This window comes from Thalia democratica, chromosome 3, assembly GCF_965202585.1.
Source record: "Thalia democratica chromosome 3, ktThaDemo2.hap1.1, whole genome shotgun sequence".
Lineage (NCBI taxonomy): Eukaryota > Metazoa > Chordata > Thaliacea > Salpida > Salpidae > Thalia > Thalia democratica.
In genome coordinates this window covers 40,250,251-40,266,325 of record NC_139167.1, presented here as the reverse complement: position 1 = coordinate 40,266,325, position 16,075 = coordinate 40,250,251, and the positions used below count along the sequence as shown (strand labels likewise).

The following is a 16,075-nucleotide window of genomic DNA, read 5'->3' as shown; positions in this document are numbered from 1 at the left end:
GCTTTGCCATCGTTCGCTCACTTACTTTCTAACTTCACGCACATACTTTATCAGTACTAAATCAAAAAATTTTCAAAAATGATCAAATTTGTTCATTAAGCACTAATGTGATGTAGAAACTTTTTTAAAAGTAACTTAAGTCTTAAGCATCTTAAAACCTTTGTGATAGATATATATCTAAGCTGTCATCGATCAGTTAGGAAAATATATTGTATTTTAAAACTTATAAATTTTACATTGTATAAAGAAAATATTGTATTTTACTATTATTTAAAAGATTTTTTTTTCTGAACGTTTGAAAACTACATATATCATATGCATAATCACTTAACATATAATCATTTATATACCGTGTGCCTTTAGTGTTAAAATCTTACTAGAAGTTAAATATTACTACACATGTTAACAGCTTTATACATGAGATTAGGTAATACTTAAAACAATCTATTAGTAGCTTATAAAGTATTAGTACTTTTCTTCTCAAGTTGTGAGCTGTTTTCAAAATAACCATTAGTACTTTACACTACTAATGAATACCACATAAGTTTATTTTGTAACCACAGTATTCACAAAAATGTACGTTAGTATTTTGATTGTTTTTAAAATATCGATGTTGTATCAAAAAATTTTAAGCCTATTTTTATCTGCTTATTATAGTTTATATAAAAGTTCAACTTATATTTTGTAAACTTTTTATATTTTTAATATATAAAACTAAATATCAATACAATTCAAAAGTTTGGTAAAAACTTAATTTTAAAACACAGTTATATTGTAAAAAAAAAGTAATATATTTTAACAACGTTCTCACGTTAGTTTAAAACAATTTACCTAAAATAAAGTATTATAAGTTTATTCAATTTGATTTTTTGTAAACGTATGATATACAAAATTAGCTTTCAATAAAATAAGTAGCAAAGTTTAAAAGTAAAAAAAGCTTTAAACTTTTTATAAAACAAAGTTTATTGCAAATTAAGAAAAATATGGATTAAAAACTTTTATTTTTTAAGAACTTGACATAAAACATAATTTAAACTTAAAGAAAGAACTTTTAGAAGAGTTTCTGAAACATAAATTATATTTTTTATTAATATACTTACAGCGCAGCTCATACATCAACAAAATTAAACCAGGCTACAAATTAAATCTAAAAAATAGTAAATAAATAAATAAATTTAAATTAATTCTTTACCTGTTTAAAATATAAGGCAAAGTTTTATTGTAATGTGTCTTACATCTATAAAAAAATATTTGAAATTTTTAAACTATTTAGATAGTATAATCAAATAGCATATAAAAATTTAACAAACACTCTAATAAAAAAAATGATTAGCGTTGCCACAGTTTCAACGTTGAACATAAAGGCATTTAAGATTCGTGAATGTTCTTTAAACCCGTAGTCCGATCAAGAGATGACTTCTTAATAAACGGTTGTCCGACGTTTGAGTCAAAAATACTATCGCCACTAGAAGCGCTGTCGCCTTGATAAAACGACTTTTTGTTTTCGCTCAAAACAACGTTCGTCCTGCTCGGAGTGAAGCTGTTCTTACGAGTAACTTCGTTGAAGACCGTCGTCTGCTTGTTGCCGGATGAGGAGGGGGTGAGGCCGCCGCTGATCGAAGGGCGACTGCTGGTGGCCGACATGGTGAACTGGGTCTGTCCGGTCTGGTTGTTTGAAAACTTGCGGTTGTTTCCGTTGAACTTGGGCAGTTCCTGACGCCTGCGATAGTTTCTCAGAAGCTTTCGCACTTCGTTCTGAACTTCCGACGTCATAAAGCAATACAAAATTGCAACCATCGCTCCCTAAAATTTTACATAGATAATAAAAAAATGTTTTTAGTTGACCGTTTCACTCGTAGTAACATTAAAATCAAAAAAGTGAAACTGCTTTATATCAACGAAAATACAGTTTTAAAGACTAAAAAACTCTGAGAACACGATTTACGCAATAAAACTTTAGTTTATAATTTATCAATAAATATTAAGTCAAAATAATTACCTTAAGGTTATATTTTTCATATTTTATTAAACTACACTTGCGTAAAATCCGAGATTAATACTTTGATATTCTATTTTTTTGATAGTTTCAGTTTAAGGTGTTTTAGTTGTAGAGTTTGAAGCTTTACTATAAGTTAGGTTTAAGTATTATCAGTTTGTAGAAACTTATACAGAGTAGATATATATAACTTAATTTATTCATTAACAACTAAACAGGGTTTTTATTACCAAAAAAATTATTAAGTTTAAACTTGAAATACGAGCATAAAGTTAATTTTATAGGCAAATTTATTAATTTTTCAAAAAACATAAAACTTTAATGTGAATTATTTTCCTTATCTTAAAAGCTATCTAAAAACTTTTTTTTTTTTAGAGAACGCACCTTTGTCTTTAATTAGAAAAAAAATATTTGGTTTGGGTTTGGAATTATTTCATGGGGTCCCTCCAAAAATAAAGTTTTTTTTTTGTTTTTTTTCATCATATGGTATTAAAACCAAAATTAGATATTTTTTATTTTTATTTTAATTTCTTTTTCCTTTAGTTTGCATGTTATTTAAAATCTTAAATGTTTATTTTATAAATAATGTTAATATATTTTACGATTTGGCCCCAAATCAAAATGTAGTGTATTACACTATTATTTGCCTTGGCCATTTCCTAGATAAAAAATTGATAAAAGATAAAAAAAAGTTAATAAGAATGTGAATTTTATCAAATTTAATTAAAATAAAATAATTTAATTAAATTTGTTGTAACTCACATTATTATTAATTATTTTTTTCCTTTTATCAATTTTTTATCTAGGAAATGGCCAAGGCAAATGATAGTGTAGTATACATCATTTTGATTTGGGGCCAAATCGTAAAATATATTAACATTAATTATAAAATAAACATTTAAGAGTTTAAATAACATGCAAACTAAGGGAAAAAGAAAATAAAATAAAAATAAAAAATATCTACTTTTGGTTTTAATACCATATGTTGAAAAAAAACAAAAAAAAAACCTTTATTTTTGGAGGGGCCCCATGAAATAATTCCAACCCCAAACCAAACATTTTTTTTAAATTAAAGAAAAAGGTGCGTTCTCTAAAATAAAATAAAAAATTTTAAGATAGCTTTTAAGATAAGAAAAATAATTCACATTAAAGTTTTATGTTTTTTGAAAAATTAATAAACTTGCCTATAAAATTAACTTTATGCTCGTCTAAAAACCACCCAAAATTATACTTTTTAAAATATTAACCTGGAATGATGTAAATAGAGTTTCAAATGCCATTTTCACGTAAATATGTGGTGTTTTTTTATTGATATACTTTGTATCTTGATCATTGACAAATACAAAAACTATGTAATGAATTCCAAGTAGAGGTATAAGAGCTAAAGTTGATCTGGCCAGTCTGTATTTATAGTCACTTCTTGCCATATGATTTGCCCGCAACTTCTTAATGATTATTCGCAAAATGTTAATAAAAATTGCAAAGTTCACCTGTTAAAAATATGTTAAAAAGTTTTGTAATAAAATTTAGTTAAAACTACAAAGAAATCTTAAACGATTATATACAAAGCTCTTAAAATTTGAAACTTTTGTGAATAAACTTAATTTATTTGAAAAAAATAACTTAAATTAAAGCTAAATTTAAATGCATATCAAGTAATTTTCAGTTTCATATGCATTTAGAACTAATAAGTAAATTAAAACTATTAATAGATTAAATGTTTTATGTTTTACAATAAATATATTACAATAAAAGTATATTTATAAAGCTTTATACATTGATACACAAGCATAAGTTTTAAAACTTTTCTAAGGCCGGTCGGAAACTCTGTAAGGTTATCTATCAAAAATAAGCTGTGAACAACTAGGAGATTACATAAAAAACGTTTTTATTACAATTTTCAGTATTTAAACACAGTAGTAAACAAGAATAAAAAAAAAACTTATATACCGACCTGAAACTTTGTTAAGCTTACCGTCAAAAAAGTTGTTAACACATAAGAGATTACGTTAAAAAACGTTTTGGTGAAAATCTTTGACATTAAAGCTTAATAAATTTTAGCGTATATATAAAACTATCTTAACTAAAACTCTGTTAGGTTTGCCGTAAAAATAAGTTGTAAAAATATAGGAAATTTTGTATTTAAGTGATGTTTTGAAATTTATATAAATAACTTTATATAGTTATTTGTTTTAACTAAAAAAGATTGCTCAATTTACTGAGTTGTAAATAGCTTATTTAAGTAGAAATATGCAAATTAGATATTTTATTTACAACCAGGCTTCAGTGACAAAAAAATTGCGATCTTTTCAAGTAATATAAAATAGTAAACTGCACATAACAATGTTGCTTATCTATAATGTTATTTAACAACGTTATAAATAAGCAACATTGTTATGTGCAGTTTACTATTTTATTTTACTTGAAAAGGTCGCAATTTTTTTGTCACCGAAACCTGGTTGTAAATAAAATATTTAATTTGCACATCTCTATATAAATAATGTTTAAAAAGTTTAATTAATTATCTCTTTTTTTTCAACTTGTATGTTTAAGACGAAATAGTTTAATGTTTTTTCTATGCACATTAACTAGGGCATTTAGAAATACACATTGTTTTTTAAAAATAATCTTATTTTGTAGAGCTTTATTTTTTCTATTAACCACTTTTAATCTCAAAACGATCCGAAGCAACTTATAAAATATAAACGAGCAATTTAGGTAAGTTAGAGCAGTTCATTATAGAAGACGCTAACTAAAATATCAAAAAATAAATTCACTAAAAAGCTTCTTAACTTTTTAAGTAAATTTTTTTTAAATAGTACTTTATTATTATTAAATCACTTTTTGTAAAAGAACTATTTTAAATGTTGTTTATTTTCAATATAACAATCTTATTTCGTAATGTTAGAAATAAATAAATTCCTAGACAATTAAAATAAACATTTTAGATAAAAATACATTAGAAAGTTTGAGGTTACTAGGTCAAAAAAAAGTAGACAAATTTTATGGTAATTCAAAATTTCCTAAAAAGTTTACCATTAGAAAATTGCGGTTATTACGTTTGTATCGAAAACATTTTACAAAAACCACTACATCTCAAAAGTTAATAAAAATGTTTACATTCTCTAACTACTGACTTATAGTTTATAATTAAAGATTTTGTATAAGTTTTTTATTTTGTAGAAATAAATTTATGTATGCTCCTAATCCGCTTTTCAGCACTCAAGTTACTCAAAGTCTATTACAAACTTACAATAAATTTACCAAAAAATCTAACTTCAGAAAAATACAAAAACAAAAAACATACAAGTATAGTAATCAGAACTGGTCCTTCTATTGTCCACCATACTGCTTTATTATTTAAATATTCCCAGCATCCTACATTTTCTAAATGACATCTAAGAATTACCCACGTGAGAGTAGGTAGTAGTGGTCCACCTAAGAAAAAAAAGTTTTAGTAAATAAAGATAAAACTTTTTAAGTGCTACATTTAAAGTTCTGAATAAATTGCATTAATAAATGGGTAATTAAAAAAAAGTTCTTCATAACCTATTTTTTCTTCTTAAATGCGTTTAAAAACTGTAACATTAAAACCAAATACTGAGAAAAAAATTCATTTAGTTTAAGAAAATACATCATTCCTCAATTACATACTACAAACTATCTCATTCAGCAGAATATCTTTTAAGGTTAAGAAGAGTAATGCCTGCTAACAAAAGTAGTACAGTTCTTCCTCACTTATCCGGTCATGTTTGGCAAGCTATTTTTCTAAATAAGGCCGGATAAGAACAAAGTGTCGTTGTTTTAAATAATCTACCTCTTATTACTAAGTAATGCATACAATAAAACGTAACCTTAACTAGCTGTGAATTTAGTTTACTTTAATTTTCTTCAACGAATCAAAAAACTTAAACAGACAAAAACTTAAAGGAACAAAACTTTTTAAAGTTTAAATTTAATTTATAATAGTCTAATTATATTGTAAACAGTTTAACTTACATCGGAACTCTTTCTTGAAAAAGAAAGAGTGGAAGTTTGTTTGTCATAACTTTTTTGTTTAACTTACGAAATCAGATAAGTTGTGAAGCACTTTTTGGTGTTGTTTCAGTTTTTTGCTTCACCCGGCCGGTTGTGTACTAATTAAAATGTATGTCCTAGCAACGTTCTTAAATACAACATGGTTTCAAAGCAATTAAAAATTTGATGTTTGGAGTAGCCCTAGGTTTAATATTCTTATATTTGTATAGCGCGAAAAGTATGATTTATAACATCTAGTTTTTTTTTTAAGAACTATCACATTACTATAAAATGCTTGCTTACTTATTGATATAAAGTAAAAAATGTATTTATAAGTAAAGCATTAATTTTAGCAGAGTTAAATAAATCTAATTTCCATTAAAACCGACCAGATACGCGAGGAACCGGATAAGCGAGGACCGGATAAGTGAAGAAGCACTGTACCACAAAAGTCAGTAAGGTTTTAAACTAGTTAGTATTTGGTAGTAAAATGTAGCGTATGTTTTAAAAGATAAAAAAGTTTTAAGATTTTTCTGATATTTTAAATGACTTAAAATTTGTGTGCTTGTTAATAACTATTGAAAAACTATTAAATTTTATGTAGCAAACAAATGAGATAATGTTTAACAAAATTAATAAAAATTTTTAATATACTTGATTCTTTAGAAAAGTTTATTTATTTAGTAGTTATTTTTAATAATAATATACTCTCATGTTAAAACTGCAAAAAATAAATATTTGCTTACTTAAACTTATTCAAAAATAAAATAATTAAGAGTAATTAGGATAAAATGGACAAAATTTTCTTACTTCAAACGTATGAAAACTATTTCACTTGGCTTATTTTTTACCAGATCTTAATAAACATTAATCAAATAATAGTAGAAGATTTAATTCATTGGAAAAAAAAATTAAGTATAAAAAGAGTTCATGTTTCTTTTTAAAGTTATTAAATTTGCTGTTATGCCGGTCAATCGTATATTTAGTTGATAGTTTTAAATAAACTTTTTTTTTTTAGTTACAGCACAAACTATCATATTCTAAACGTACCCCATCCGATAGCCATGTAGTGGGAGAAATTTTCTTGGTCGGTCATTGCAAATGATAGTATTGACTGAAGATAAACAGCCTCGATTAAAAGCCAGAAATAGTTGCATAAAACTGCATAATGCATGATAGCGATCATCAAACGACATAATACCTTTACCATACTTAACTATTAGAATATTTTTTTTGCAAATCATACAGGAAACTTATAGAAATAAAAGTTAGATTATAATGCAACCTTTAATTAATTTTTAAGTTTATTTTTGACTTAGTTCGTTTTTTAAATTTATAAAAATAAAACTAATTCCAAGAAGTGAACTTTGTATGAATAAGGTATGTTTAAAACTTATTAAAATTTTTAATAAAGTCAAAACATTTACATTTCTTAGTTTTAATTTTTTTTAAGGCAATACTTATTTAAATATTCGTAAGATTCAGTATATATTTTTTTAGTTTTAAAAAGCTTAAAAGCACTTGCTTACTTTTATTAACTAGTTTACTTTCCAAATTCAACATATTAAACAACGAATTTATAAAACATATTATTTAATAGGCGTTTTCCTTAGGATCTTAAAAAATAGCTGTTACTTGAGTGTTTTTAAAACTAAAAGTTGAGACCAAGCTATAACTAGCTAATTTTAAAACTAACATTAGGGGAACAGTAAAAGTTCAGCTCTGCGTCCGAAAATTCTCTCGGATCAGCAGATGCCGGAAGCTTCATCGGATCTACTAAAAGTTTGTCTTTCACCAGCACGACGCAATAGCGCAGAATGAAGGAAATCATCAAATTCATGTGGACGTAATTTCTTGTGCAATGCAGTTTCCTAAACAAGTGGTTATAAAATTTAAAAAATAATAAAAGTATTGCAAATAAATACGAACGCACCAATGCAACGTATCAAGTAAAGTTTATTCACGTTACTCTAAAAAATGGCTTTGTTGAAACTGTTTAACTACTTTAACAGCGTTATTTACTATTTATGTTCGTCTTAAATATAAGATTAAAATTCCAATTCGGTCAGTTTTAAACCTATAAGAATTTTAACAAGCTTAAATCGGTCAATTATAATCTGTTACCTGTATAATCTTTAAGCTTTAAAAATATCAAACACTTCATAATTTGTAAAAATGGATTATAAATAGAGAGAAAATCAAGCTTACAGTATTTTTGAGTTTCACACTTAACTACTACTCTAAAACAATAGTAAAATATTTTCAGTGTCTAAATACCAATACTCTTATTTTTAAATTTTATTGTACTTATATTATTTGTATTTTTATTTACTATTTTATCTCAGGCACGTTTTTCATTACTTTGATTCGTCTAAATTTTTTTGATCTAATAAGTATACTAAGAAAACATTTTTTTTATTGGTAATAAAATAATTTTAAAAATACTAAACTTTTCTTACTCTATTTAAAAAATTTTAAGTTTTCAATAGTTTTTTTTTTTTCTGTTTTGTTAAACTTTCCAAGTTAAAATAATTCATGGTATATATTTTTTTGGCAGTGCAAAACTACCTCTCATTTATTTTAAATAGAAAAAGTTAAGTAGTATGAAAACTAGTATATCTGTAAAATTATTTATTATCATATCTAGTATATTAACTACTATTTTGGTGTACGACTCGATAGCCGAAAGGTTTTTTTCGTACACTAGGTCCTTAGACGAGCGCTTTTCTTATCGTTCAATAAACAATGCAGGGGCGTGTTTTAACTGGTTTCCTGTTTCCTGTGAACCCCCTAAAAAAAGATAAAAAAAGAAGATTCTTAGAATATCACTAAAAACGTTGTTTATTAACTTTGTTTTGGTTATTTGATAAACTTTGAATAATGAATGTTGAATTTGAATATAATTTGAAAGATTATAAGTTTCCTTAACAAAAAATGCTCGTTTTTGCCCAGCTGAAATAGATTTCAAATAAAACTTTAATTGTGACGTGATAATAGGTAAAAGTTTTAAAGTAGCATTTTATAGCTGGGAAACTTTTTACTAAGATGCTCTTAGTTCTCATTATAAATTGTTACTTAAAATAAATAACTTTTGATTAAGTATTGTTTTTCAACAACAATGCGAACTTAACTGGCAGTGCATACCTAAGAAATGCGTACTTAAGCGGAAAATTAAGAACAACAAAAAAATTGTGAACCCCCTTTGAAAAAAGTCTTGACACGCCCCTGAAACAATGTATAGCATAGTAACTATCTTATTTTTTGCTTAAGTAGTAATCAAATTAGTCTCTCTTTTATAACTACTTAACGGTAAACTTAAAACTTTAAAAATATAAATAGTTCTACAACTAAGGGTCGCAGCCGTACAGGTGAAGGTCAAAGTTTACTTAAAATATTTTTCAAGGCTCACTAATTCTTAAAAAAGCTTAGATTAAAAAAAAATGTATAAAAACAAATGTGTAATGAAATAATCTTAAAATAGGATGTATAGTTTACAAACAAAAAATAAATAAATTTTAGAATTTTATTATGAAAAAGCATAAAATTGCTTAATTAGTTTTTTCCTTGCTATAAAGCACGTCGCAAATCATAATTTTTTGTCTGGCAGGCCACATTTGGACCGCAGGCCGCAATTACTGACCCCTTCATTTAAATAAGCTTATCTTGTTCGTTTGGTCGAAACCCTTTTTTTTCTTTTTTAAGCAATCGGATTTTAACACCTAAGTCAACTCGCTTACAAAAAGTAAGTAATAATATTTAGAAAACACGTTTTTGTCTATTAATTATTGTTTTTTATTTAAAAGAATTTTATAGTTAAAAATTAAATTTTAAAATCTGTTAATAATATTTTTATTATTTAAAAGGAATACAATTATTTGCATACTCATAGTTCAATCATTAATTTATTTTATCAGCAAAAGTAAATGTTATATTGTTTAAATTCTTTATGAAATTTGATTGTACATCAAACATTTATACAAAAGATTACTTCAAAGTTATTTGAGTTTAATATTTTTTTGCTTTACATTTTTATTTCAATTTCATCTAAGAATAATTGAATACTTATACGTAAGTATTTTTTTTTAAAAGCTGATTGTCAACTAAAAAATTTTTCTACCTGAAAAAAGTTAAAATGAGCAGAGCGGACAGTAAAAGAGTAAGTGAGAACGCACACCCGATTTCGTAAACAAGCATTATTCTTTCCAACAAAGTACTCTGTACAAAAGTTTTCATTTTTAATAAGACGATCCAAGAAAAGTTTATAAATTTCTTTATTTTGAATAAAAGCATTGAGTTTTTAGCATTGAATAAAAATTTATAGTTCTTTACAAACTATCGACTTGATCATATTATTATTCTTAAAAACTGTAAACTTTTGATGACACTTTAATTTAGTTTGTAAGAAAAACTCAAAGGCTTATTGTACTTTTAAATATTTAGACAAAATGAAAATAAGCAATACTTACGTCATCGGATGCGTCATAGTCGAATTCGCTTGTTGTTTCGCGTTTTACCCTCAGATGGGAAGGGAAACACGAGCTGTACGTTTTTATGAGTCCAGAACTCCAGTCCACTTGCCAGGTTCCGTTATCCATGCAAAGTCTTTGAATAGAACCGTTTGATGCTAAATAGTTATTGTTTTTTTTTTTCAAAATTGCTAAACAAATTTTTGAAGTCAATATTAGGTTTTAACGGATAATAGTTTAACTAAAAAGCGTTTTAAGTACGTTTGATTACAGAAAAAACAACAGTGTCTACAATTTTGATAGAAACAACTTTTTAGCGATGTACCGTATTAACACTTGACATGAAGATATGTAAAAAGTAATCGTTATATAAGCTGTGCATTACCTGTTTTATGTCTATAATAAATAATGAACTTTACCACACAACCATCAACAACAGTATCCGAGACTTTAACTGTTTTATGTCAATAGTGTTTAAAATGTTATTTTCTTAAAATTTTCTCTTTTTATTCAAAAAAAAAGAACTCAATTATTGTAGGTTTCAGTACTTTTTTAAAACCTCTTAAATCTTTGAGAATAATGTTCTTTTATTATTTTATTAAAGAAAATCTGAAAACTTTTATAGTATAAAATTCAGGTATTAAATTTTAGCTAATGAACTTTTTTTTTTAGATAAATTGCATAAATCATAAAATGCTTACTTTTTATATATTACGAGACAATAAGCTAAACTTAAAATGTGTCTTAAACAATATAATATATAAGAAGAGTTAAACATTTTATTTAAACTTTAAAACACAAACATTTATTGTTGTACTTCTTTATTACTTAATATTGTTTAACTTATCTTTATTTTTAATTAAAGTTATTAAGTACCCTAATGTTTTATAACATTTGTTGATTTTTTTTTTAATCATCTTTTTCTCCGTATTTATAAAAAAGTTGTTTAGTTTATTACCCCGGAAAAAAAAAGTATATGAGTACGAGCTTGTTTTTACTACAGAATTCTCGTATATGTCCAGCTAACTTAGTATAATAATTATACAAGTGTTTCAAACTTATAGTTTTAGTTAATAATATGAATGTGGTTTTATCATTTTTCTATAAGTTCTAATACATTTTGTATTTATTTTTTTCTTAAAAATTCAGTATTTCAAATATTTCAAGATGCGATGTATTAATAAACATTCACTGTGATTTCTCAACTGTATCAATTGAAAACTTTCAGACAGTTGTATATTTTCATAATAAATTTTAAAAATATTCTACTTTTTACAGTTTTAATAATCTTTTTAATGTTTTGGTTTTAAATGTAAACATAATCGGTAATTAAAAACTTAAAATTAAACTAAATTAATGTTTTTGTAAAATTATTCTATTTAAACGGTCAACAGTTTTATATTTTACTAATCTAACAAATCTAACAAAATTATATTACCCTCAACTATATAAACAAACTAATACTAAATTACTTTATAGCGAAATTGATTACGAAATAAAAACAATTTAAACAAAATTTTTAAAAAATTATAGTTGAGGGTAATTGGAAAAGATCATAAAAGTATTACTTTACATATACTTTACTTGAAAAAAACTCTAAAGAAAATTCTATTAGAAGTTTGGCTGATAAACTTTTGATTAAATTTTTCACAATACAAACTTTTTATTTTAACAATATTAAAAATTTATTGAAAAAAATCTATTTTTTATTAAAAATATTTAATTAGAACTAAAAATTTAAAAACTTGATATACTTTAAAATGAGTAACAAAATATACTTTTAATCTTTTACTACTTCAAACACTTAAATTTTTAAAAAATTATTAAATATAACAAGAAAATTAAACATTTTATTAGCTACAAATTTGTTATTTTTCCAAGAAAACAAAAAATTAAAATCAAAACATAACTAAATAAAATGATTAACTATAAAAACAATTCAATAATTCAAATAAACTAGCTCTATAAAAAAAGTTTGTAAAAAATTAATAATTTTGTATACTTTATACTAATCAAAACTTTTATACAGTTTATTCTAAGATTAAAAACACCTTTTGTACATTTAAAAGTTTACTTAGAGTAAATCAGCGTTTAAATATTTTGTTAACAACTTGTTTAAAAGTACATAAAAATCCTTAAAGTATTTTTTAGCCTTTAACTATTATTTGTAGACAAAAAGTTTTTTTTTAAATTCGTTCTTTTTAATGTAATGCAAAAAATTTTTACTAAAATTTTTTTTTTTGTAAAACTTAATATATTTTTAACCAAAAAGTGGCATGTACAATATATGACAAATTAAAATCTAAAATTTTAAATTTTATCAAAAATAAAATTGTTCACACTAAGCTACCTATTTCTTATGTTTAATGTCCTGGACAAGACGTTAAACTGTACTTAAGTTGTGTGCGACTCAATAACCGAAAGGTTTTTTCGTACACCAGGTCTTAGGACCAAATATTTTGTGCGCTTTTTTTTGTCGGTAAATAAACAATATAAATGTAAATACAGACATTAAACTACATGACAATTAAAATTCAAATATTTTAAACTCCGGCAGTTCAGTTTCTCGATAGAATATTTAATAGAACATATCTCAAAAAGAAATATATATTTAAAACGATTAAAAAAAATAAGTATGTTGGTCTTTTGAATATCTACAAGCCAATTTTTTTTTTACAAAATTTCAAAATTTTTTGAGATATTTAAAAAATTAATAAAAATTACAATATTTAAAAAAACTTATTTAGCCATATCTAAAAAATATTTGTAATAATAAATAAAACAAAAAATGACTAGTAGGTATTAATAAGACCTAATAATTATTTTTAGCTTTTTTCAAATAAACATTACTTTTTGAGTTGTGGTCCTTTAATTTTTTTTTAAAACTTGAGTTGTCCGAATTTGAATAGTCGTTCACCCAAACAGAATAAAATTTTTTTAATAATAGTAAGTTCAAGTTATAATAAGCTCTTTCAATTAAAAAATGCAAAAAAAAGAGAGATTATTTAAGAAATATTTTTTCACGTTATCTTTTTTGTGCAAAGTAAAACTACTTCTTTGCAAACTACCATGCAAAATTTCACACCGTGAGAACGTAGTCGCACACTTGTCTAACTATAGATTAAATCAGGTTTCACTTAAAAAACATTAATACTTTTTTTGATTGGAATTATATCAAAAAGTTATTTGAAAAGTAAAGCTCAACGATGCTAAATATATTTTTTCAAATATTATATTTCTCGTATTAACATACTGTTTAAAGTTTAAGTAACTTAGTATTTTCTCATTACAAAGATGATAAGTATTTAATAAAAGTAAAAGATTTATTCTATATTTCATAAATGTAAATAAATTTAATCCTATAGAAATAGATAATAATAAAATTGATTTTGTTGTAACTTTTTTCATGAAATTCTTTTATTAATAAAAAATAGTTTTAAGTTAAACTTTAAAAATTTTAAGATAGTTTATATAAGACTACGTAAAAGTGTTTGATTAGTTTGGACAGAGAAATGCGCTAATTTAAATGTTTTTCTAAATCTTGATTGCAATTACAACTTTTACAATAAGTAAATTATATTTTTTTACCCCTAAGTTTTAACAGCAAAGTAAAACTTACGGAAAAACTTAGGGCATTTATGATCTACCATACCGGCATGAGAATTTTCCCAACAAAATAGTCCGTCATTTTCACCTTCGCAATAAGCTTCTAAAAATGTGAAACTTATAATTTATCAATGGTTTCTATTTATTCTAAAGCACAAACTCGATGTGTTGTAAAAGTGTTTTCTTGTTTCTTGAATTTTCTGATTGCAATCTTTTCGGATGTCATAAAATTTACACAGGAACCCATGAAGCTGCTTTGCTTCTGCCTGCAAGCAAAAAAAAAAGCTATTAAAAGTTAAAAGACTTAAAGAAATCATTAAAAGATATTAAAAATGTTTCAGTACATTCTGTTTTAATTCAACAGTTAGTATTTACGATACTTTGCATTTCTAATTTTTTTATGAATATTTGTTCTAACAATTAGCATTTTTATTTTTGTAAAGATACTTATAAAACTTACTTGTGGTTGACCGATTGTAATAACTAAACAAATAAAAAAATGAATAAGTTTGAAGTTGATAGTTTCGGTTGATTTTAATTTTGCCTTCTGAGAAAGATTTTTTACAAAGCTTTTACAGTCGCGTTCCAACTCTTTGTTAGTGACATAACAATAATTTTTCTGAGACATTACAACAACTTTGACAAACTTGTTTGTGAAGTTACTACGTTTTCAAAGAAATTTTTTCATATGTAATGTAAATAAATGTTAAACAGTTCTGGAAAAATGTATAAATATGAAAACAATTTAACTAAGAATCTTAAGTTGTAGTGTATAAGATATTTATTATTAGAAAAAACACGAAAAGTTTATAAAATAAAGTTCAATTTTCATAAAAATTAAAAATTGTGATTGAAAATAAGTTAGTCAACTAGATTTGCATCTAATAAATTCAGATAAAATCCGTTATATTTATTTTCAAACAATAAACACCTTTTTAGGGACTATTACAAAAATACTAAACGGTATTCTGAAGAACTTAATAAGCTGGACCAGTTCTAACTTTAAGAGTATTGGTACGTTTTATAAATACAAAATATACGATTTAAAAACTATGCTATACCATTTATCAATTTTGTTGCGCGCAGAAAGTATCATTTGTATATTTATACTTAATAAGAAAGTTTAGTCTGGACAAGACATTAAAAGGTTCCCGTGTTGTGCGACTCGATAACCGAAAGGTTTTTTGTGTACCAGGTCCTATAACCAAATATTTTGCCGTTGAATAAACTATATATATATACAGTACACTACCGCTTAAGTACGCAAATTGAACCCGACCAAAAAAAGCGTACTTAGCACGGGTAGTGCGTACTTTTTGACGATATAGTATAATATGAAATTTAGTTGTTTGTTTTCTTTCTTACAACTAGCCACCAAATAATTAAGCCAAATAAACAAGTCATTTATTTTAAATAACATTTAAAACATAATTCTAATTTGCAAATTTTTTTAATAGATTTTAAAATGATTTATTTTTTCTATAAAAAGCTTCTACATAATTAATACATACATTTAATATAGAAAGTCAATGTCAGTCAATGATTTAAAAAAAAATATTAAGCTACATTTTGTTTTGTTAGAGGGAAAGTAACAAACTACTTTGTGTTTACCAAACATTTTCAAAACATCAATGTATGTACATTTAAATTAAATTATGACTTAACTATTTTGTATAAGCAGGTTTTTTTAACTTTGTCATCTAGATTTATTTATTTTATAGCATTACAGCTCAAATATCATTATTATTTTTACTTTTCTGCAACCACTACATAAGTATTTAGTTTGTTAACATTTAATAACAGGACAGTCTCAATCTCAGGCCACTTGGCCTACTCAGGATTACTTACCCTAGTTTAAAAGTTGTGAAAGTATCAGGCTAACTCAGCAGGTTGGCAATTCTACCTGGTAACATAAAATAATCTGGAAAAACTTGATGATTGAAAATTTAGGCAAAAAAACTGGAATTTCTTGAAGTTCTAGTATAACATC

General features: G+C 24.7%; 1 protein-coding gene across 1 annotated transcript; it reads right to left on the bottom strand.

The window, feature by feature from the left end:
* Positions 1-843: 843 nt before the first annotated feature.
* Positions 844-14,795, bottom strand: LOC145831379 (secretin receptor-like). Its single transcript, XM_082938622.1, has 10 exons — positions 14,546-14,795; positions 14,246-14,351; positions 14,099-14,188; positions 10,480-10,637; positions 10,131-10,228; positions 7,710-7,884; positions 7,064-7,214; positions 5,304-5,434; positions 3,244-3,486; positions 844-1,803 (listed from the first exon to the last, which is right to left on the bottom strand). Exons 1-10 carry the CDS (start codon positions 14,711-14,713, stop codon positions 1,369-1,371), a joined length of 1,755 nt encoding a protein of 584 aa, XP_082794748.1. The 5' UTR covers positions 14,714-14,795; the 3' UTR covers positions 844-1,368.
* Positions 14,796-16,075: the final 1,280 nt, after the last annotated feature.

What these genes read in the sequence shown, in the direction of transcription:
- LOC145831379 (XM_082938622.1), bottom strand. Translation starts at nt 14,713, where the DNA reads ATGTCTCAGAAAAATTATTGTTATGTCACTAACAAAGAGTTGGAACGC. An exon ending in ACACTTTTACAACACATCGA is followed by an intron (nt 14,189 to 14,245) that starts GTTTGTGCTTTA and finishes TCACATTTTTAG; the next exon opens with AAGCTTATTGCGAAGGTGAA. An exon ending in CTCATTTTAACTTTTTTCAG is followed by an intron (nt 7,885 to 10,130) that starts GTAGAAAAATTT and finishes CCACTTGTTTAG; the next exon opens with GAAACTGCATTGCACAAGAA.